At 37.5% G+C, this 23,897-nt stretch overlaps 4 protein-coding genes across 4 annotated transcripts; 1 reads left to right on the forward strand and 3 right to left on the reverse strand.

Moving 5' to 3' along the window:
- Positions 1–3,483: 3,483 nt before the first annotated feature.
- Positions 3,484–6,761, reverse strand: LOC120281847 (ATP-dependent zinc metalloprotease FTSH 8, mitochondrial-like). Its single transcript, XM_039288540.1, is given in 5 exon segments — positions 3,484–4,167; positions 4,980–5,207; positions 5,671–6,306; positions 6,308–6,439; positions 6,600–6,761. Coding segments are annotated over 4 exon segments (1,419 nt in total). The 5' UTR covers positions 6,392–6,439; positions 6,600–6,761; the 3' UTR covers positions 3,484–3,696.
- Positions 6,762–9,386: 2,625 nt separating this feature from the next.
- On the reverse strand, positions 9,387–14,769 carry LOC120281846 (actin-related protein 5). The gene is made up of 12 exons (XM_039288539.1): positions 14,573–14,769; positions 14,413–14,483; positions 13,975–14,099; positions 13,821–13,865; positions 12,800–12,902; positions 12,532–12,641; positions 12,040–12,149; positions 11,861–11,951; positions 11,341–11,772; positions 10,959–11,086; positions 10,353–10,689; positions 9,387–10,061 (listed from the first exon to the last, which is right to left on the reverse strand). Exons 1-12 carry the CDS (start codon positions 14,671–14,673, stop codon positions 9,564–9,566), a joined length of 2,151 nt encoding a protein of 716 aa, XP_039144473.1. The 5' UTR covers positions 14,674–14,769; the 3' UTR covers positions 9,387–9,563.
- Positions 14,770–17,235: 2,466 nt separating this feature from the next.
- On the forward strand, positions 17,236–17,912 carry LOC120281991 (cyclin-dependent protein kinase inhibitor SMR4-like). Its single transcript, XM_039288684.1, has one exon. It carries the CDS (start codon positions 17,413–17,415, stop codon positions 17,629–17,631), a length of 219 nt encoding a protein of 72 aa, XP_039144618.1. The 5' UTR covers positions 17,236–17,412; the 3' UTR covers positions 17,632–17,912.
- A 575-nt stretch (positions 17,913–18,487) lies between these two features.
- Positions 18,488–22,334, reverse strand: LOC120281990 (aspartic proteinase PCS1-like). The gene is given in 5 exon segments (XM_039288683.1): positions 18,488–18,729; positions 18,802–19,403; positions 19,811–19,977; positions 20,304–21,015; positions 21,018–22,334. Coding segments are annotated over 3 exon segments (1,332 nt in total). The 5' UTR covers positions 21,529–22,334; the 3' UTR covers positions 18,488–18,729; positions 18,802–19,403; positions 19,811–19,868.
- Between the last annotated feature and the right edge of the window lie 1,563 nt (positions 22,335–23,897).

Below are 23,897 nucleotides of genomic sequence, written 5' to 3' on the forward strand. Positions count from 1 at the left end.
CAAAATAGACACGTGGTATTTGTAATTAATGGGATGATGTGGCAGCATATGAATCGATAAAGCACTGTATTTAAAACCATCCACAACTCGTCATTTGATTGGTTGCTTCTTATCCAGTACAACCCCTTTGATTGCCGTGTCCTCTACGCTGACCCTATCCCGAGGCAACCGTGCGGTTGATATCACTTGTACTTTGTTTCTTCGTTTCTTTGTTTCTTTCTCTTGTTCATAATTAGCTTTTTGCACGGAATTTATTTACATGATTATTGATATATATATATATTATTAATTAACTTAATTGTCAATGTTTTCGGGTTGATTGGCACTTGAGTCCCATATGAAGTACTTTTACAGCTAATAAAAAATTAATTCTGTAGGGTGAGAATATAGGTGGGTGGATGTACTAATTCTCCGTTCGTGTGTGTTCTTGTTTTAAATGTAGTGCTTATAATTTATTTATTAAAAATAATAATTTATTGATATTTAATCAAACTTATCCATTGAAGAAAGAGAAAAAAGGGTGAAAAAAAATTACAATCCTTATCTTATGCACAAACATCTAGGGAAATTTTTTTATTGAAAAATACATACATATATATATATATATATATATACATATGTTGCCCAAATAAGCCAATCTAAGATCATACTCATCTTAGCCATTATATATTTTTATTCATTAAGAATTTGGTAGTTTGTATGAGGTACAACTGTCTCTTATGTAATCATGTGAAAAAATGAGACACTTATCTCATTAATTATAATTGAAAGACACACACACACACCCCACATCTAACACTGTGAAATGATGAAAATGTCCTTTTTTTTCTTAATAAACAAATGCGGTTATTAATTATTGAAAGATATACACCACATCTAACACTGTGGAATGACGAAAATATCCTTTTAGGAAAAAATATATATTTTATTTTTGTGAATTAGAATGGAGAGTAGCAAGGGCAGGATTGGAATTTGAAAGGAGAAAAGCAAAAAGAAAGGGGGAAAATGGGGGAAAATTGGGCAATAATTGAGACGTTTAAGCAAAGAGCAAAGATTTGGTTAGTGGGTGGGGGTGTTAGGTTAATAGATGATGATATGGTCCACGTGGCAAGTTGGATGTATACCAGTACAACAGGGCACTCTAAGGTTTGTCAGATGACACGTGGCGTGCATCCAGACTTTGTATTTGCGTACGGGGAATAAGAAATAAATTAAAATAATAATTTAAATTTATTGGTTTTTAAATTATTTTTATAGAATGCTATGTAAAACAATGTCTGATCTATCACAAAAGCATGATAGATAGAGAGCCAAAAATAATTATCAACAAGCCGAAAATGACCTTAATTTTGCCCTTTATGACTAGGCAGGGTGCATCTTTTTGATTTAATTTTTTTAAAATATAGCATGATTTTTTTTATAAAAATATAGTAGACTTGACTATATCTTTAGTCATAGACGTGCATAAGCGGAAAAACTCTTGTATGAGTATGACTCTTTTAACGAAAAGCACATTCAATCTCTATTTATCTTTTCTTTTACTCTTTAAAAAAAGAAAATTTGAGCTAATGTTTTATCCAAACGAAAGGGACTAAAATACAGTTGGACCCAAAAACTTTTGACATCTTGTTAATAATAAAAATTATTATTAGAAAATATAAATATTAGTTTAGTAAAAGGGAGAATGATGACAGCATGGAAAATCACATCAAGGCAATGGCATTGTGGGTGTGGGTGGGGGGTGAATCATGAATGAATGGTCCAGGTGTTTGGGTTAGTGATTAAGCTCATGAAATGGACCATAAGGTGCTTGTGTGGTGTGGCGAGTCCAGTCACTGAGAGCCAAGAATGCTACTCAATCTTGATAAAGATCCAACTCAGATGTCTCCACTATATTTTGTGCATGAATGACAAGCAACAAATCATTAATTTCCACCACCAAATTAATTCTCAGTTTATGGATTCTAATTAATCATGTTTATTGATTTACTTATTTATTTATTTATTTATTGACGCTTATGGAGAAGCCCGACCCACGAGTGGAATTTATATAAATAAAAAATTAATACCTTAATCTATCAGTACTTTCATATATATTGTGTTAGTTTATGTTCAAACAAATATCTTATACAGGGAACTCAGTAAATATAAATAGTAAAAATAGTAAGATAAAACGGTAATAAAAATAGGACACGCAAGTGTACTAAAGGGTACTACATGTGAAGCATTTATATGAATAAGAATCTAGTGAAATTGAAGGTACATGAGACAGCACAAGCAAATAATGCAGCAAAGCTGGCCAGTGAGCTGGGGGCACAATGATCAAACTATATAATGTTTTTCATTAACACATCAATCATCATGTAGTTCATCACAGCTAGCTCTTTTTTTTCTTTTTCTCTTTCTGGTAAACAAGCCACATCTATTTAATTTTTTTAAATACACAAACACAATTAAGTTATATGATATTATATATAAATATAAATATATAAATAAAGAGTTGGAAGACAAGCAAACGACCACTTCAATGATCATTTAAAAGCAGGTAACTTAGAAGACTGATTTTCTAATAATTGAGATTCTTGAAATCACTTTTTGGTAGAGAAATAGAACTCAACAAGTACAAACTTCTTGGCCTATTGATTAATAGATAAACTTTGACAACTAAGCAGCTAGAATGACTTGATGAAACCAAAGTCCAAACAAAAGACCAGGGAAAGTCATTGCCAGGCTTTCTCAGCTTAACTTCAAATATATATAGAGAAAGGAGAATGAACTTTTAAACAGAGTTGGTAGCATACACATAGCCATAGCCATAGCCATGCAGAGTGAGTACAAAAGTTACAACCCATTTATTGAGTTTAATAATAATTAATTAGCCTAATGACTTTCATGAGGTTGAATTAACTTGCCGCCATTAATATTTTTATGCAGCTGGATCCCTCTGTTCACAATGCCACAACAACTACAAAGCAGTTTCATATTAGTGAGCCACGCAGACTGGTTAAATTAATACAATGATAATAATAATAATAATTAAAAAAGAAACAATACAAATAGGTATAATAATAATAATATTAAAGTTGATAGGACTTCCATTGTTTTGTGAAATCTGGGAGTTGGACCATGAGTGTGACCCATGCTTAAATTATACTAGGAATTAAGTCACTTTCGCTTCTCTTTATTTCCTTGAGATTCTGAAAGTTCAGAACTTTTCCCCTTGTAGCATGATAAAATCCATGAGATGCCATTGTTGATTATTGTTAATAAACAAGGCTTTTGATTAAGCACACAGGAAGAAGAGCAGCGGTTTCCCATTCACAAAAACAACTCTTTTGCACTGGAAGAAACTGGTAATAAATAACATAGAAGAACATTACAGTTTACTGCAAGTGCTGCCAGGTGAGCACTGAGAATGACAACTGAAGTATCCAACACAACTACACTATCAAAATAAGGATTTAAAAAAAAGAAAAAAGAAAAGAGAAAACCCGCTGCTATGCTTCAAGGGATACCAATGTATTTGATTATTCTCAGAAGCATATGAAATTGTCTGGAAAGGAGTGGGAAATACAATATGCTTGTCATAGTAATTTAAAATGCGGACCAGATGATGTTGATTTATACAATTGAGCTAGTGAACTAAAAGGACAGCCAGAAAGGGAAAGATCGGTGTTAAAATATACAGCAGAAGAATTATGCAGGGACAACTCCACCGTCAAGGGACGAGGATGCATTGTCATCGTCCGCGACAGCACCTTTGGTGTCTTCTGGGTTGTTCTCGAACCCTTGCTTGAACCTGTCGTAGTTTGTTGGTTCGGTGTATTTGAACGGACGCTCGCCGAGGACCCGGATTAAGTCATCCTGATGCAAGACCTCTTTCTCGAGCAATAGCTCTGCAATCTGTGTTACATGATCCTTGTGTTCATTGATCAGTTCCAGTGTTTTCTTGTAGGCTTTTGCAACCCATTCCCTCACTTCATTGTCAATGATGTCTCCGGTCTTGTTGCTGTAGGGCTTTGTCATCTCCATGGAATCTTCCCTCTGGGGAAAAGAGAGGAGCCCCACTTTTTCACTAAAACCATAGACTGCCACCTGCGCGTAAGTCATCTTGGTGACTTTTTCCAAGTCATTCTGAGCTCCTGTAGAGATCTTTCCAAGTAAAACCTGAAAAATGATCAAGAAATGAGACTTAAGACTACATATGAAGGCATTAGCCACACAAGGATTTTTTTTTTCTCACGTCACATGGGGAGTTCTTCCACCAAGGACTTGATGGCTGATAAAGAAAAATATTTGTTTGACAATTTGGAAACATATAATTTTGGCAACACCAACAGACTTGTATAACAAATATATAATTGATACCACATAATTCCAACTACACGGCCAAGACTATTGGCTAACTCAATCTAACAGCCAGAATTAAAGTTGAAAAGTAGTTCTCCATTTTACATAATCTGATCAACTTCTAGTTGAGAAAACAGTGTATGATACGCAATATGTATTGAAGCACTATTTTCGTTTGAGTGAGAAATATTTACACGAATTTAACTTAACCCCTAATGTAAGCAAAGATTCTTGGAATGGTTTGTGCATTACTTGTATAGACAATCACTGGCTTACAGTCTTGGATTGGATCAATCACTTGCTCAGCAGGATGTAAGCCAAAAACACACAACATCAGAACACCTCAAATAGTCAACTTATAGCATAATTCAGGATTAGATATTGACATATTATGTCTTTTTATGGCAATCAAATAAAACAATAACCACAAAGTCAATGTGAAAGAACATATATTGAAGAATAAGAACAAAAATATAGTTTTCCATGAACTGCTCCCTCCAAAAATATATACAACGACCTTGACTTAAAACTAGATAAGCGTAAACAGAAAGCTATCCTCTTTGCTTGTTCAACAGCAGTATTTCAAAATAAATAGCATGTTGAAGAAGCTGAATGGGCCAATGTAGTACCTGTTCAGATGCACGACCACCAAGTGTCATGCAAGTCATGTCAAAGAGTTGCTCTTTAGTGAACAGAAGATTTTCATTAGGAACGTACTGAGCAAAGCCCAATGCTGCAGTTCCACGAGGAATGATTGTGACTTTGAGTAACGGTTCTGCATGTTCCAAAAACCATCCAGCTACAGCATGGCCTGATTCATGGTAGGCAACTGTTCTGCGTTCCAGCTTGCTGATTACCTGATTAAGATAATAGTAATAATATCAAATCTACCTAGTTAGGATGAGCAAGAACATAACCCATTATCACATCATTAGATGATTGCTACTCTAGTTTCTCAATTGTCAAACAGTTTATGAAAATGTTCAGGAATAGAGACAATGTTTCAGCACTAGCACGCTGGTGGATCATATAAACCGACTTGGATATGGTGCACTGCAGAATGCCCACATTCAATACGTGCCCAAATCATTTTATCAGCTACAAAGCCTACAATAGACTGAATCACAGCAACATGAACATTCTACATACAGCTGTTCCCTTTCAAGGAAGAACAAACACTAAAATTTAAATGCCACGATGAATAAAACTGATGACAAGTAAATACAATCACGCACCAATCTTAAGCAGTGAATTTCATGGGCAAAAAGGAATACATGATAAAGTAGCAGCTTGATAGCTCAAACATTTAAACTCAATTACCTTATTTTTCTTTTCCAAACCGCCGATTACTCTGTCGATAGCAGCCTCAAAGTGTTGCATTGTAACCTTAGATTCCTCATTTCTTGCAGCAATCAGAGCAGCCTCATTACAAACATTGGCAATGTCTGCTCCAGCAAATCCAGGGGTGAGGGCAGCTAGTCGTTCAGAATAAAAAGAGGGCTCATTATCCAATTTAATCTTTTTAAGGTAAATGCGAAATATTTGGTCACGGCCTTTTATGTCAGGCTTATCAATTGTAATTTGGCGATCAAAACGCCCAGGCCTAAGTAAGGCCTTGTCCAAGATGTCAGGTCTATTTGTGCCAGCAAGTACAACTACACCGGATGTGGTTCCAAATCCATCCATCTCTACCAATAACTGGTTTAAAGTGCTTTCTCGTTCATCATTTGAACCAGAGAATCCACCACGACCTCTTGCTCGACCAATTGCATCTATCTCATCGATAAAAATAATGCTGGGGGCGCATTGTCTGGCTTCCTGAAATAAGTTTCTCACTCTGGATGGTCCAACACCAACAAACATTTCCATAAAATCCGAACCAGATATAGACAAAAAGGGCACACCAGATTCACCTGCAGTTGCTTTTGCCAGAAGGGTCTTCCCTGTGCCAGGAGGGACCTACCAGGAGGGCTCCTTTGGGAATTTTCGCACCCAATTCTTCATATTTCTTTGGATTTTTGAGGAAATGCACAAACTCCATTATTTCTTGCTTGGCTTCATCGCAACCAGCCACATCTTTAAAAAATACCTAACATCCATACAATGAAGGGAATGGGAAATAATGGTTAAGAGCTCCGGGTTTAGATGAACAATATATAAGGACCATGCACAAAACAGCTGCCAGATAGCAACCATGCATCACTACAGAGCTACTGCTAATGGTTCTATCTCACCAAATCAATGCTTACCTTATATTTTAGAATTTTTGTCCATCTTCGTAGTTTGGGCTTTTCCAATGTTAAAAATCCCACGATTTCCCCGCCCTGCACCACCACCGACACTGAATCCGCCTTGTAATCTTCTTCCCAAAAGGTAAAGGAGCCCCACAAAGAAAACTGTGGGGAGCAATTTCAACAGTTCCTGGTACCATATAACTTCAGAAAGATAAATTACAGGGACATAATCATGTGGATCTATTCCCAATGCTTCTTGAGCTTCCTCCAATTTCTCTTCAAATGCTTCCACGCTTCCAATATTGAAATAGTATTTGTACCGACTTGGAGTATGTCTTGGAGGAATGCCTGCTGTGGGTTCTTGAACATCGCTATTTGGGTCTTGTGTGCTAATCTCAGGTGAACTCTTAACATAGACTTTTGCTACTGATTTATTGGACACGACTATGTGATCAACCAGACGTGGTTCCAGCAGCTTATTCTTGAACTCTTGGAAACTTATCTGAGGAACAGCTATACCAAATTAGCAGATATATAATTAAAAGAAGAAAAACAAAGCTCAATGCACACACCAGACTATGGAGCTAAATAAAAATATAGGCAAAAGATTAAATAGAGAAATAAAAGATGAATGCATAAAAAACCGCATTATTTTACTCCCTCCCTCTCAGATAAACACTAAAACCATAAAAAAATTATGTCAACAAATGAAACCAAGAGAACAAGGTTACCCTAAAATTATAACAAGCATTCTCAACCATAAAATTGCAACATAAGCTCTTCAAGACAGGATCTGAAGGATCCCTACATGAGACTGGTTTTTCATGCATACATCAAGATATGGCAAACAGAGAGTGTGTTTCTTGCTGAGGAATTAATAAATTTATTTTCATGCAAAGCCTTTCTTTTCAAACCTTATTGTATGCTGATATCCCGTAGCAATCCAATCAGTGGATATATTCATAAATCATGTAGTTGATGGATGTAGACTTAAAGCCGATTAAACATTGCACAGTGGTTCTTGCTGATGTTATGATATGATTGGAGGGGGCTTAGGGGGAGTACCCCTGAAACAAAATTTTATCTCTAAGTTTGCTTCATATGAAAATCAACTGTTTGCCACTACAGTTAGAACATAAATTTTATATTGAGTAGCATGAGGATATGAGGGTTTTCTAACTCTATTTTGGCCACTATGCTTCGGATTGTATCTTTCTCAGATGTTTTGATAGAGAGGAGTTGTGTGATCATACTCTTGAGTAGACACATTACCAAACTTCATAAATCCACTATGCCCCTTATACAACCTTATTTTATTTTCTCCTCTTCGGCTTGCTTGTTTTACTGTATTTTCAACAACAATATTTTATTTATGGAGGATGCATTTCTAATTGTGAAACTGGCCCACCAACATGTTTCACAAGAAAGAAATCATAATTCATAACACAAAATGAAATTAGGAAGGAAGGAAGACAAGTAGTAGTCAGCAGCTGATGAAACTTTGCAAAAGTGAAAAGTGCAAAGATTTTGACTAATAGAGTAAGACTGACCTCTTTCTGATCAAAAGAACCAATGGAGAAGGATGAGAGAAATAGAGCAAAAAATAGCAGAGGTGCAACAATATTCTGAAACTGCTTCATGAAATTCTCTCGAAAATTTCCCTGATCATCACTATTTGATTCCTCTGAGCAATGCAGAGAGTAAGAAAACTGAATTCAGAAAGCATGTAAAGTACAGAAAAGCTAAGGCTAAAAGTCAACATCAATGATTGCTTACAGAAATACTATAAACTATAAAATGTGAGCATTTAGGTTCAGCATTGATAAGGGATGTAATATAGCAAGATACCTCTGGAATCAGACTTCTTGTCCTCATCCCCCTTGGGCATTTCCTTCTTTTCCTTTGGGCAATAATTCTCATACTCTATATAAGTGGCAAAGAATTGGGGTGAGTTTATAGATTTAAAAAAACAGAAAAAGAGAAAAAGAAAAACAGGAGAAGAAGAACCGGAACATCAATAATGCCAAATCTCACTCTTCTTATTCTGCGAGTCGCTTGAAAAGGATCGAAGAAAAGCCCGGTTGGCAAGCAGAAAATTCAAATCCCAAAGATGATTTCTTTCTTCATACACCTTTCCCGCCCCAATGGACGACACGTACCCTCTCAGAAAACCCTAATCCGCCATTGTCGTGTTGAAAAGAGCATGGTCTGATTAGGATTTCGGAGGGAAGGCCAGACCTTACGCCAAAACCACCAAAGAGAATGGCCTGCGAAGCAGGATATGATGAACAACAAGAATCATGCAACACAGAGAGATCAAGCGGAGAAATGGATGGGGAAAGCTCACGTTGTCGGATTTGAAACGAGAGGAGCGAGAGAGGAAGCAGCCAGTCTTGAAAAAAATCATAGCTTGCGTATGAATCAGAGAACCAGAAGACGATCGGTGGATTGCTTTGCTCTCTGGGGTTTAAAGGATTTGTTCTTCGCGCTGTGCCCTCGTCTCGTCGGAGATGGACGAAGCACACTACTGACTACGCTCGTTACAAATGAAATAATGATTTTTTATTTTTATTTTTTTATTTTATTTTACCAACAAAAAGCAGTTTACATCAAGATTATTATAAGCTGTATGCGCTCTTTTTAATTTTAATTTTAATTTTATTTATTTATTTTGCCCTTTTGCATTGTATGTTGAATGGAATGGAGTATAAAAATACTCATCGTGTCTCGTTTGAGGAGAGTTATAAAACAGTATTTATTTATTTATTTATTTGTTTGTGTTAAACAGGGAATCAAACACCATGAAACTCACTCAAAGAATACTTAATTAGTTTCTCAATGCTATACTTTACGGGACAGGCATCCGCTTTTGAAACACACCAAAGAATACTTGATTAGTTTCTCAATGTTATCAGACTATGAAACTCTGGGAACTGCCATTCATTCCTCAAGAGCTACAAGTTTATGTTAATCATAGCATCAGAGATCATACTTGATGTGGTACCCCCTCAGCCAGTCCTCCCCCTTCTCATAGTAGTCTTCCCTGCTAAAAGTCTGAGAAGAGAATTGTGAGGCAGATGCGTAGGCTGATGCACCCCGCCAAGCATCTAAAATGGGGTCTGAGGCTCGCACTACTCTGATGGGAGAAAGATAAGGTCGGATTTTTCGTACCCCAGCTTCAAGACGGGGGACCAGACCGGGGAAGAGCAAGCTCCCGCCAGTGACAAGGATTGAATTGCTGATGCTTTCCTTCATGGCATCATCGACACCATAGAGCCTCCGGAATAAGACCCCAACCATTTCGTCAAGGCCAGCTTGATCAACTCCAACCATGGGGGGCTGGAATAATATCTCGGGGCACCGGAATCTCTCAACACCTAGAACAATCTGGAAGTCTTCTGCAGTTTGTGGGGTGATGCGTGCAGGCTGTGAGATGTTTGTGGGCTGGAGAGGTCCGATATATGTTGGGTCTATGTCCTGTATAGATGCCAATAGACATTGACAAGTGAATCAACCCTTGATGGAAGAATCAGACAAACAGGAGATATACAAATTAATAGCTATTGAACTAAAAGTTTTTCCACAAATGAGAACATGAAATAAAGATGGCGATTGTAAATGGCAACCACAAATGAAGATTCAAGAAAAAGAAAATCAGAGACCATTTCGTAGAAGGTATATATCTGATGATGCATACCCATAGGTTTCCTCATCAACAAGAAAAATTGCTGGTAAGAAGTCAAAAAAGGAACTAATTAATAAACTGACCTGGAGTCTAGATGTAACACGAGCTAGTTCTGCCTCATCCTCCTCATCCTCCTCATCATCATTGTCTCTGCTCATCAGTTTGTAGAGTTGCCAGTCCTCATCTCTAGCTCCGAAAGTATCCTCACCCTTTCCCCTATCAAACGCAGCTGTGGTAAGGAGGCGCATCCTTTCCCTTTGAGCTGCATTAAGTCTCTCACCACGGCCACCAGCTCCGTTCAAATTCTGACTGCCATTTGTTTTGCTACCATTTGTCTTCAGTCGCTTTCGCTGCTCAATTCTCTCACTGAGTTCTTTGTGTTTAGCACGTAGAGATTCAAGATACAGCTCCGGGTTTTCACTGAACACAGGCAAATACCAAATGATGAAATAACCATAACATATTATGATAGAGAAAAGACCGGGGTTGCTAGAAGGAAAAATCATGAAATTTCATAAAACAATCATAATAAACTTCAGCACTGAGAAATAATAAAAGTAGCAAAACTACACATAGAAAATGGGTTAGGGAATCACATGTGCCAAGCCAAAAGATTTACTCTCTGAATCAAATGCTGTTAACAGCAACTATTCAAATATTCATTTTGCCAATATGAACAAGTAACTTACCAGCGTTTTTCTTCATCTTGATGAATTTGTTTCTCCTTCTGTGTTTCTTCGTCAGCACGCTTTTGTTTAGCCCGTGACCTACCTTCAGACATGGTCTTTATAAATGTTTGTCGCCTTTTCTCTTTTAACTGCCAAACAAATGTTTAAGATATTATGCAGTGAAGGGCATATACTTAAGTATGATGTGCACAGTAGAAAATCACTCAAACAAATGCACCAACAGCTGCACTTTCAATGCAACAAGGTCGCCCTATCATCAAGGATAAAGAATCCTACCACAACAATAAATGTTTATAAGTGTATAACACAGCCAGGAACATCGGGCACTATCACACCAATGACATAAATGTAATTTATAAAATAAACATGAATAGGAGTATACCTGTTCTGGAGTCAGCTTTTCATCAGGGATCCCAATCAAAGGAAATTTCTCAGCTGACAAAACATCAACCCTCTCCTCACTATCACTAGGCTCACCTCTTGCTTTGCGTAAAGATTGTGAAACTTTCTGAAGAGCGGATTCAATTTCTAGCCTGGATGAATATACTGTGTTGGACAGGAATGATGAAATTTCATGTTCATCCATTTCATCAAGCTCCTGCACTAAGTCTTCCAAACCACGTAGTTCATTTTCCAGCTCCATTATCCGTACAGATCTTTTAGCTGCAGCCATGTCTCGAAGACGTTGCCCTTGTTTTTCTTTCAAAGCTGCCTTTCTAGCCAGTTCTTCTTCTGTTGGAGATTCTTCTTGTGGAGGAGGAACCCATGGTAGCTGCCAACACCTGGTTTTCTCTTCAGCTTCCTTTGTTTTTTTCTACAAGGGCTTCCATCTTCTCAGAAAACCAAACCTACCATTTGTACAAAGAGCAGAAAATGAAACACAAAGAAAAACAAACTTCTACCTGAAATAATTCCAATTCAGACAAATAATCTTCAGCAACATAACAATGCTCCATCTTCATATCCTCAGCCTTCTCCCAGGTGATGCTAGACCTGCAAATTTGCAGCATATCAAGAGTTTGAGAAATCATCACAAGACACAAACCCAATTAGAGAAATACTTCATGCACAATGCATGTACATGTGCTGAGGATATTTAAGTGAAAGAAGCTGCTTCAGATAGTCAGTGACATGATATCCACCAATGTTTGTTCTGCAACATGCATCCAGGACAGGTTCTCCCCTTATAAACTGGAATCCAAAAAAACAACATCATCAACAATAAAAGAAGCGATTTTTGAATGCCATACAAGTGCTATCACATGAGAAATCCAAAAACTAACAAGTTAAGCTACTTAGATATCCCCGTGGTGAAGTAAAACCAAAGCATTAAGTGCATTTAAATACCTTGCAGAGATTGGAATAAAAAATGCATTGTACCAAAAGTAGGATCAATAGACAAAATTACTGCATTGCGGTCATCATTTAATCCTTTTATTAGAAAGCCATTAAATTAAATGTGATAATTCTTTGAGTGTTCAATTAATTTTGTCAACGAGATATATTTGGTCAATCATCACCCACACCACATATTAGACCAGCAACCAATTAATTAACCTGGCTAAAAACCTACTGGAAACACATGGCTTGTTGTCAGCCCTGAACAAACAACAAGACCATCTTCATCACAAATCCCAAGCTGCTGATTGAACTTGTAGCTGAATGCCGCATCAACACCAAAAGCTGCAAACCATGCTTCATAAATTAAATAGAATATTTGGCTTAAAAATAAAAATGGGCATAATTTAGTTTTCAACATAAATGAAAGAATGTAACAAGGAAATGGTAAAATGAGGAAGTCAAACCATGATATGCAATGCGTAACAATTGAAGATATATACCTATGGAACGGACACCATATGTCTCAAAAAGTAGTTCGGCCATTTTACTTCGAGAACTGACTGGGTTGCATGGACATTCAGTCATCAGTATGGGATGGTCCACCTGTTTGGCCCAGTTGGCATCAAAACAGCATGGTAAACTTAGAAATGTTTACAAATTACAAATAAGAATGATCTGAAATAATTATATAAGTGAAAATTCAAAGAAATAACAACTACCAAAATATGAAACTCGATTTGCAACAAGTTAGTTTTAGCAATATAGGCAGTTACAGGACCACCAACAGTGAGGTAATTCTAAGCTGTGCGAAGCCAAAGAACTATGCCTCCATAAGATCTGGTATGTGTAGTATACCTTACTGTCCTACCTGCACTGGTTAAGTACCTCCTAGCTAGTAAGTGAAACCTAAAACAATTGACCTAGACAAATGCAATCCATAAAATTGTATTTACATAATATATTGCTCTCAACTGGCCATTATGGTTCACAGAGATGTTCTTCAATAGATTGAATGATGACACACAATAAATAACGATATATTTACCAATATGTAAGGTTTGCAATAATGAGAAAAAGATAAAATTCAAACACAATAAACCTAGCATGAAATGAAGCCAAATTGCAATAACTCATGTTTGCAATGTCAACAGAATCACAGATAGACATCTGATGAAACCAGTGAACTAACACTCCACACAGGATGGTATGACTGCACTGGCTGTGTTCCCTGCTGCTAACAAGTGCGGTTCACAGAATTGTATTACATAATATATCACCTTCAACTGGTCATTGTAGTTTATAATAATTGTCCATGTCTATAAGTTCAAAATAGCAATATAACAGTTACACATAACATGTCTAAATGGATGAGGAACAAACAAGTTATAACGGCAGCAGGAAGATGACAACAGTGCTGTTAAAATCCGAAAAAAATCAGGATACATAAGCGTATAATACTAAATGCCATACTTTACCCACCAAATTCTTTTAATGTAGAAAAATAATTGACAAGACATTTACCTGAATTCCTTGAGCACCTAGTCGCTCAAAACCATAATCAAGGACCTAAAACAATACAGAAGGAAGTCACGCGGAAGATACAACATTTTTGTAAAAAACAATAGGCACACTCTTTTAAAAAACAAATTCCAATTTTTAAAAAAAAAAAACTCACATATTCCATGATCTCAAATTGATAGACAACATTGCTATCAAAGGGTGAGCGGGAAGATGACCGTGTGCAATCAAAATATTTAATCAACGCTGGATCATGATCACCAACAATGGTGGTGGTTTCACCTATAGATCAAAATACTGTAAGAATAGGCAGCTAAATTAAATCAGGAAACCAAGGTCTATGGTAGAAATAGATTGTTGTCATTATCATTTGGTTATCGAAGTAACATCACATTTGGTTATCCATAATAAAACGAAAACCAAATGTTTTGCGGAACAAATACAGTAATTCCCAGATGAATAAGCACCAAAAATGAATAAAGGATTACAATTTAAGCGAAGCAGCATCACAGCTCCAGATTAACATAAAACACAAAATTATATATCAACATTAGATGAAGGATAGAAGGCTATAAAGAAAAGAGGAATGCATCACCAGTGGCCCTATGCCGTGGCCTCTGGACGGTGTTGCGGAAAATGACACGGGGATCCGACTCCCCAGCCCATCTGACAAGCATCACAGGTATATGAGACGAAGTTGTTGACATGGAATGATCGCAGAAGGAATAAGGGTAAAAGTGAGGGTTAGGGTTTACCCTATGCGAAAATGGGAGCCACCATTGTCGATGACGATGGGGGTGGTGGAGGAGAAACGATTGTAGTCGGATTGGCGCACTGGTCGATCGATCGAAAGCATCACTCCTCTGCTTCGTCCTTCGAAGCCTTCGTCGTTGCGGAGAAGAGGAAAGAGTTGAGAGAGAGAGAGAGAGGGCGAGCTTTGAACAACGAGAGCTTCACTTCAGTCGTGTCTCGTCTTCAACGATGAAGCCGGATTGGGCCTGGGAGGCCAATTGGGCTTTTCACTGGATATGCATGGATTGGATTGGGTTTAAGTAAATTTCATATTAAATGATAAAAATTTAAATAAATTTGGATGTAAAAAAAAAAAAATATATATATATATATATATATATATATATATCATTTTAAAAATTATTTATTTATTTATTTAAAAAATGACAATAGTTTCTGGTTTTGTGTGTTTTTCTGTTATTATGGTAGATTTCATCTTGGTGATTGTTTCTTATCTTGTATTTGTTTGTTTATTATTTGCTTATTTTCTGTTTGGTTTATTTTATTTTGTTTGTTTTTATTGTTCAGATTTTAATAAATCAGTGATTTATTTATTTTTATTAAAAAATAATATATATATATATATGAGAATAGGAAAAATTGTGTTTGTTTTATTTTGAACCGTATTTTTTTAATAAAAATAGATAAATTATAATTTATTAAAATAGAAAAAACAGATACAACATACATGACCATAAAACGGTAAAGAACACGCAAAACAAAGCACATAATAAATTGAAAAGTAATTATAAATAATGATGAGACGTATTTATAAATAAATTATTAAATAAAAATAAAAATAAACACAAATAAATAAAAAGCAACAGGTTACCTGTCTTGTCCCATTTGCTTTTGAAGGTTCACGGCTTGGATGCGTTGAACTTCCAAATTTCGTCCATGCTTTGGAATTCGTGCGTTGCTTTGAGATTAACAAAGACTCTGTTTCGTTGGAGGAATGAAGTCTGAACGCGGAATCCAGCTGTTCGGTTCAGGGATTGGAAGACTGGCGCCGCAACCCACTCTTTCGATGTGCTATTATTATGTTTTAAAAAAATTCAGTAAAACTAAGTAATGATTCAAAAGAAAAAAAAAAACAAAAAATAGTGATAATTTTAAAAATAAAAAAACTATTTAGAATTTAAAATTATGTAAATTTTATTTTAAAACAATTAAAATTAGCCCAATTAAAAAATTATTTAAAAACTAAAAATAGATATAATAACCAACAAATAATTGTTTTATGTCAGTATATTTATTCAATCATATTATTAACTAAATACTGAGAACTCAATTACATCCATCAAATCTTTTTATTGAGTTGTGAACGATTTTAATTTTTTTTACAAATAAGTAATAAGTGCTCCCTCTCATTTAAGAAAAAGTCATAGATATATTTTATTTGGAGTTAATACCTCAGTTTTAATAAATAAGAAAAGTCATAGATATATGCTTGTGGAATTAATTCCTCAGCTTTAATATGTGATGAATTTTAATAAAAAAATAAATAAAATTTTCAAGTTTTTTTTTCCAGAATCTTTATCTTTCTTCTGGATTTCTTTATAAAACTACACCATCAAAATCAAAAAACAATGTTTCCCCAAACAAAAAAATATAAAAAAAGAGAAAAAACCAAATTTAAACATTTAATTTTTCACAATAATAAAGCGTGCTCAGATTACAACTCATAATATTATTTATATTTATATATAAAAAATAAGAAAAGAAAAAAAGAGGGAAAAAAATTAAATACAAGGCAAATAAGGAACATGACACACAGTGATCTCCCAACGCATGAATCCGCGAGCTAATCAAGACAAACACCCATCCTCTTTCACCACCTCCTTTTTACTGGATTTACTCCCCTGCACGCCACTTCATGAGGGCGTGGAAGTCCAGGCCAGAGAATCCAATGTACACACCCCAAACACTCACCCCCCTCATTAATACCACACCACCTCTCATTCATCCTTCCTTATTATTCTCCCTTTCTATTTAAAATAATAATAATAATAATAATAATAATAATAAATTCCCGTCAAATCACAATTACTATTAAAAAAATAAAAAAATAAATTAACTCAATGTGAGTATCAGAATCTTTTTAAGTCTTTCTGAAAAGCGTTCGTTTTCGAAGAAAAAACCCCGAGATCGAATCCATATTCGCATGAGGTGAGAGTATATGAGATCGATGTAGAGTTTCTGCTCTCATAAACGTCAGCGTCTTTAACTTACTTTTAAACGAGGGACACTTGTCATTTATTTGTCAAAAAAATAAAAAATAAAAGAAAATTTCCAAAATTATAAATGATCAAGTGAGTGTCAACCATTCTTCTCCTCGGATGCTAATCCAACCGTACACCTGTCACACGGCTTCTCCACAAGTTCCCGCCGCCCAAGGACCCCACCCCGCCAAAATCGAATCCGAGAATAAAAATTTTGAGGGAAGCCAGCTTCAATCGTCCCCATCTTTCCCGCCATCACCCTGGGGATTTCCCGCGTTTACCTCATTTTCAAAATCCACAGAACAAATTGACACGTGTTCATCCACGTGTGGACCCCTCCATTGCTCACACTCCCACTCGTGCCAGCCTGGCTTGCTCCTCAAGCCACAAGCCCTCCTCTCCTCTCAGTCATAGTAGCTTCTAGCTTCGCGAGGACGCCAAAGCCAAAACAAACAACCCTTCTCTCTAATCTCAAACCCTCCTCATTACGGGCCTATAAAACCCCTCCCTGAATCCCCTCACTTTCCCTCCCGTTCTTCATATTTGAATTTTTCCCGCTTTGGTTTTTGGATCCCTGAGAGATGGCGAGCGACGCGGAGATCGGCGAGATGGAGGGCTGGGAAACGCCGAAGAGAGGAGAGTGCCGGATTCCGGCCGTGATCTCTTGTCCACCACCACCGAAGAAGAAGTCTCCGGCGTTCACGAAGAGGAGAGATCCGCCGAAGAATGGCTACTTCCACCCACCTGATCTCGAGGCGCTTTTCGCCCTAGCGCCACGCCAGAGAGAGGCTTGCGCTTGAGTAAACCCAGCTTGTAGATATTGGTGGTGCCGGTGATGATCTTGTACTCTAGGGCTTGAGGTTAATTTCCTCTCTGTTTCTCCCTTCCCCCCTTCTTATATCTCTATTGTAAACTATTTTTCCTTCTTCTTCTTTTTCTTCTTGGTTGTAATAGTTTTGATCTAGCTTTCAGGGTTTGTGTAATACTTTGTGTTTTGGCTTTGATCTTAGCATCAACTTCAGATTCAGATTCATCAGTCATGTCAATCACTAGTGCGTCCATGATTTCCTTGTTTTCTTCATGTGTAATTGTGCTCGTGGTTGTGCGGTAATGGTGATGGCTTGTCAATCAACGAGTTTGCAGGTCTCTCTCTCTCTCTCTCTCTCTCTCTCGAGTGGTGGCTTGGAATCATACGCAAAGTAGTGGGGGTTAATAGTTGCAGACCGTCGTACTTCATTCGGAGGGCCCTCAAATGGATACCACCAAGAAAGCAAAACCAAGGCCAGTATTCCCAATATGACTACCTTTTCTTTTAATATATATATATATTATATAGGAATATGGTCCCTATCTACCGCAAGCTATCAGCAACCGTACCCCATAGTTACAGTATGTATGAGTTTTGCATTTGATTGGAATTCTACTAGCATTTTAAAATCATCCCCTTCTTTATATTATGTTGATCAGTGCCGCTTTTTACCTCTAAGAAATCCAGTTCTAGTTGTCAGAGTGAAAGTTCAAAGCCAAGAATGGATGACATCTATGATTGACCGTATTTCTTAACAAGATGAAAGAAATTACCTGATATGATACATGAGAAAAGTTGCATACTATTTGCTCATGTTATTTTGATTGAATATTGGATTAGACCACATCTACTCAATAATAATAATAATAATAATAATAATAATAATAATAGCACCACAAGGTATGTCCCCAAGCACACTTACAAAAGCACACCCTTACAACTAAGCAAGATACCAACCATCATGCTTTGTAAGGAACATAAACTTATTATATATATATATACATAACATCTGCAAGTTAAAGCATTAGCATAGAGAAATATTGCTCAAATTCTTGATCAATTGTTGGCTTCCTTCCCTTCAATCTAGCATCTGTTGAAAAAAAAAGAACCCCAGTTAATTAGTACAAGCAAATGAATAAGTGGCATAAATAACAAGGCCTACCTTGCCCAACCATCCACATTCCAGGGAAAGACAAGGATTCATTTGTTGTAGTAACACCATTGGAATACAACAAGACATTATCATATCCTTCATTCTTAAAATGCTCCAATTCCTGTTGTTGGTCATCAATATCAATAGATTTTGCACTAGAACTATCAAAATCAGCCATCTCATCTACTTTTTCTTTTGGAGTGAATCTGCTGTCCAGGGAGAACAGGGTGTCCCTGAAATTATTGTTATCATAACTGCCCAATGAGGTTGGAGAATGTTGGTTCACTTGATTAGTTTTCAATGGAGATTGTTGGATGATTTTATCATCATCATCATCATCCAGTATCATTACTGAACCATACTCATCAACAATGATGCTATCACCATCTTTGGCAGACTCTTCATTTTGTTCGGATTTATTGGCAATGATTATGTTATTAGGCCCTTCATCAACCTTAAAATTTTGTTCAACTGAAGATCCTTGACCTGAATGGCTGGATCTAGCTCCAAACTTGTGCTTGGGGCTTGGCAACTCCAAGTCATATAAACACTTCCTTTTCTTCTTCTTCAATTCAAGAATGCCAGTAGTAACATCTTCAATTGGATAGAAGCTAAAACAGGATGTAAAAAGAATACCTGATTAGCATGGTTGTCAAATCTTTTAAGAGTATACTAGTGAACTCTCTAACTAAACTCAATAAAGCCAGGAGTTATTCTTCCTCTCTTGATTGGTAATCAATTGACTGAACCAACATCCTTTATACTATATGTTCAAGGGTTTTGTTTTCCACATAAAAGAAAAAAGAAAAATAAAAAAATTTCTCAATCTCTTTTGATCCTTTGTTTGTCTATAAAATCAATCAGTTATAGAAAGCTGATAAAGCTAAGTGAAAGCTTAAGAAAAACCGAGAACAAAATAGGATCTAAATCTACAAGCAAAGCATGAGAAAAACAAAGAACTACAAGAGTGAACAGAAATTGGGATGCCAAAGCTGCAAATGATGAATAAAATTGAAACCTCTGGATGACAACGCTGCTCTTCTCCATCGCTCAGGTTCTCTGCTTATCAATCCATTCTACAGAAAGAGATCAAGGGGGAAAGCAAGAAGAAGATAGAGAGTAAAGGCACTTTGAAGAACGCCATACCAGCTTTTCCTATCCCGAATAGGGCAAAGAGATGGAGGCCTGTCCAACACCCACGTGTCATAGGACCACAAACATTTTATTACTTTATACGTACAAATGTGACTTGCTTGTTTGTCAAATTTTAATACATAGATGAAAATTAATCAAAATTTATCTCTATTAAATAGTATAAGAGATATGCACACTATATAGATAATTAGATATAGACATATAGTTACATTAAACATTGAAGTAACTAGGATGATGATCCCTTTTACCTGAGTAAACAGTTGGCTCGATGGTTTCGAACCCAACTTTTTACTGGGGTAAAAGGGACATGACCTGACCGCACACAAAAGGACACGACTCATGATTATTATACTTACAGGGCTACACCAAGTTTTTGGCTAGCCAGGGCACACTGGACCGGCGCGAACCCGACCCGACTGTTCTCGAGATCGTACTCGACCCAAACGTTTTGCTGATGGTGGTGCCCGATCACGTATGCCTCGAGTGGGACTAAGTCTGAGTTCCCGAACGTGAAGCACCAGACCGCGTCCAGGCCCCGCTTTTCACCAGCCACGAGGTACAAGAGACGGTCACCGGTGACGCTCATCTCGGCACCGCGAAACATGAGAACCACAGCTGGGAGCCTCGGGATTTGTGTTTGCTCCGGGATACGGAAACAAAGATCGAAGGCACCTTGGAAGACGAAATCTGGTTCGTTGAGGACGGTGAGGATACCGCGGGTTTGGTTTAGGAACTCGGTTCGTAGAGCGGAATAAGCCGGGCCGAGGAGGAAGGTGAAGCGGGAGCCGGAGTCGACCATGGTTTGGCCGGCGCCGGTGTGGTCCGGAACGAGGACGGATTTGGGGATCGGGAGAAGCTTGGATCCCACTTTGATGCCTTCGAGCTGAACGGAATATGCCACCCGGTCAAAGTAAGGGAGAGGGAGTGACATCTCGATGAGTGGGGTGTAGTTCATGGCGACGGAGAAAGGAAGACTCGCCGGACCGAGGAGGAGAACGCCGGTGGAGTCATGGTCGGAGATGCAGTAGGAAAAGCGCCGGGTGTTGGTTTGGGTGACGAATGACAGCGCCCACGGTTCATGCCTAGGAGGCCGGCGGTGAGTGAGTCTTCGCCGGAGGAAGAGTACGTGGAATCCATGCAGCCAAAAACAGTAGTCAAAGAAGGGGAGTCACCGAGACGGAAGTGGTCGGATGAGAGTGTGCCTTCCGACGAGGAAGCGTCGGCGTAAGTGAGTGACACGTGGCAATTGGAGGAAGAGTCGCAAGTGCCCGGAACGGGGAGGTCGCGAGTGCCGGAGGTGCAGACAGTGGAGGAACAGGGGATGCGGGAGTAGGACGATGATGAAAGAGGGTGGAATGAAGAGGAGTTGGAGCAGAGGAGCCATGAGAGCTCGCTGCCGGTGTCAAGGACCATGGAGACGTTCTGAGGAGGAGTGCCGACGGAGAGTGTGACGGTGAGGCTGACGTTGTGGTGGAAAAGGAGCTTGTTTGATGTCCTATCAGCTGGCAAAGATGCCAGCTTTTTGGTTCTCAGAGGCAAAACCAAGGTAGTGTCAGACTTTGTCTCTTTTCTCCTCATCATCACTGTCCTTGTCCTTGTTGAAAAGCATAAGTTTAGTTGTAACAACAACAAGAGTAGTAGAAGAAGAAGAGAAGAGGAGCATGAGAAGAAGAGGTGGTGGTCAGTGGTGGTGGTGGATGATGAAGGAGGAAGAGGATGAGGAAGTGAGTGAATTAAAAAGTTTGAAATGAAAATATCTGAGTAGAAAAATGCAGAACTGAATGTGTGCAGTTGTGTCAGTGGTTTTAGATTTATAGAGAAAAAGTAAACCTGGAGGTTTTACTAAGATGAGAAAAACGTGTGGTCCAGTTGCACTAAAGTAATATGGTAAAAAAATTTACATTGAAGGGACAGTGCATGCTGTTAGAGATATGGAGGGATTGAAACTGGAAACAGAGCATTTAGAGCTATTCACATTAGGTCCGTGTGAGAAGATAGAGAGAGAGCAAGCCAGCAAGGTGGAAAACAGGAAAAGAAGCAAGGGAGGCAAAACAGTGGAACATAGGAGTTAATGTTTTAGAGATTTCTTTGAACCTCTGTGTCCAGCTAAGAAGGAGTGGTTTGGTGTGGGTTCGGACCGGAGCTTACCTGGTGTACGTGTCCAGCATATAGATAGACCGTAGACGTCGGTTGCTTTCTGCTTGAGCTGGTTGTCATAATGGGTGAGAGTGGCGGGCTTGGATCGGCGTGCAGTTCAAACTGGGCCCATGAAGGAGCGAGCGGTTCAAAGTTTTGGGCGCGCGGCGCTGACCAATAGACTCAGTTGTTTGTAATCATTCATAGAACCAAGTCAAAGACTAGAGAAAGACAAATGACCAAATCAGGCCTCTATTAAAACTCGTCACTAACAGTGAGTGTTCAAATCATGAATAAAGACATATTTTTGAGAATATAAATAATAATTATGTGCGGATGATTTCAATGTCTATGTATGTATGGTTCCGCTCTTATTCTGCTGAATTTTATGCACACCACTGTCTTTGCAGGGAGTAGCTGCTCATCTTTGGAAAAAAAAAGAGAGGGAGAGTAGTAAATGTTCCGGACTTAATAGTAATCATATAAAACTATATTATTTAGTCCAATTGGTGCATCTTATATTTGGGTTTGCTGGCTTTGTTGTTCATCTTTCAAATCCAAGTAAAAGTAGAAGGGGAGAAAATTTTAATTAAATTTTTTTGGTGAGAGTTGGAACAAAAATGGGTTTGGGGCTTGGTCTCTCCAAAAAGAATTATTAATTGATGTAATTAAATGTTCATGGTAGGGAAGAAAGAAATAACATTCAGATATTAAACATGTACATTTAATTGGTTGTGGGGGACCATAAAAGAAAACATATTTTCAATAATTAAAGTATCAAACCCAAGCGTGTGATATATGGGGAAGGTCTGCTCTAATTTATGGGACAATGCAGAGAACCTTCATGAAATTAAAAAAATCAATAAGAAATCCTTGTGGGACAATCACTGATTGCTGCCTCATGTCCCTTTAAAACATCTTAATCTCATCAAAATAGGACTTACAATTTAAATTCATCAAAATAGGACATACGTTTATAAATGTATCTTAATGTTCATCAATACTATGTATCCACTTGTATAGAAGCAGCACCACAACTGTATGTGTGATCTCAAACATGCCGTCTTGTAAGTCTTAATCCTATGAATTATTAGAGGCTAATCATATATGAATGATTTTGAATGAAAAGTATTGAAAAGGGCCAATTTATAAATTATGTTAACTTATGTAAAATTGTCAGTCTCTAATGCTTCTTCTTTGGTGGCATGAAATGAGAAATCTATCAATCATTTGAGAGTTAGGTGTGACACTGAGTTTTTTTAATCCAGAACCATACAAAAACTAGTAAAATTCTGATTGATAACTGATTGGTCTAGTGACAACTTAACAAACCCATGCCTTAAAAAATGGAAAATAATGACAAAACATATGTCAATATTTAGGATAAGAAGAGCAGGTTTGGTGATGCTGGCTGTTCAATTGAAGTCAATTTAGGTCCCCTGTGATTTGCATATTCATTACATTAATAATTGGACATCTAGTCTCATTTGATGGCTGGAGAGGAGATATTTTAAGCAAATATGCTCTCTTCTTGATTTCACATGTATTACATGTTAAGCAAGTTGCTTAACAGAGTGCATGATAATATCTAATGCAAAGAAAGCAAAGAATATTAGCTGATAAATCCAATGCTTAATAGAGTTCATGATAATATCTGAACAGTTAAAAGTCTTGCAATAATGCATGGAAACAGTGGGTCAAATGATTCTGAGAGGCAACAAATGCTACAATGCATCCGAGAGAGACGATAGGACTGAAGCAGAGCTTAATCAGAAGATGTTTAGTTTCAAAATTTGGTAGACAATTTAAATCGG

The sequence above is a fragment of the Dioscorea cayenensis genome, chromosome 18 (assembly GCF_009730915.1).
Source record: "Dioscorea cayenensis subsp. rotundata cultivar TDr96_F1 chromosome 18, TDr96_F1_v2_PseudoChromosome.rev07_lg8_w22 25.fasta, whole genome shotgun sequence".
In the NCBI taxonomy this organism is placed as follows: Eukaryota; Viridiplantae; Streptophyta; class Magnoliopsida; order Dioscoreales; family Dioscoreaceae; genus Dioscorea; species Dioscorea cayenensis.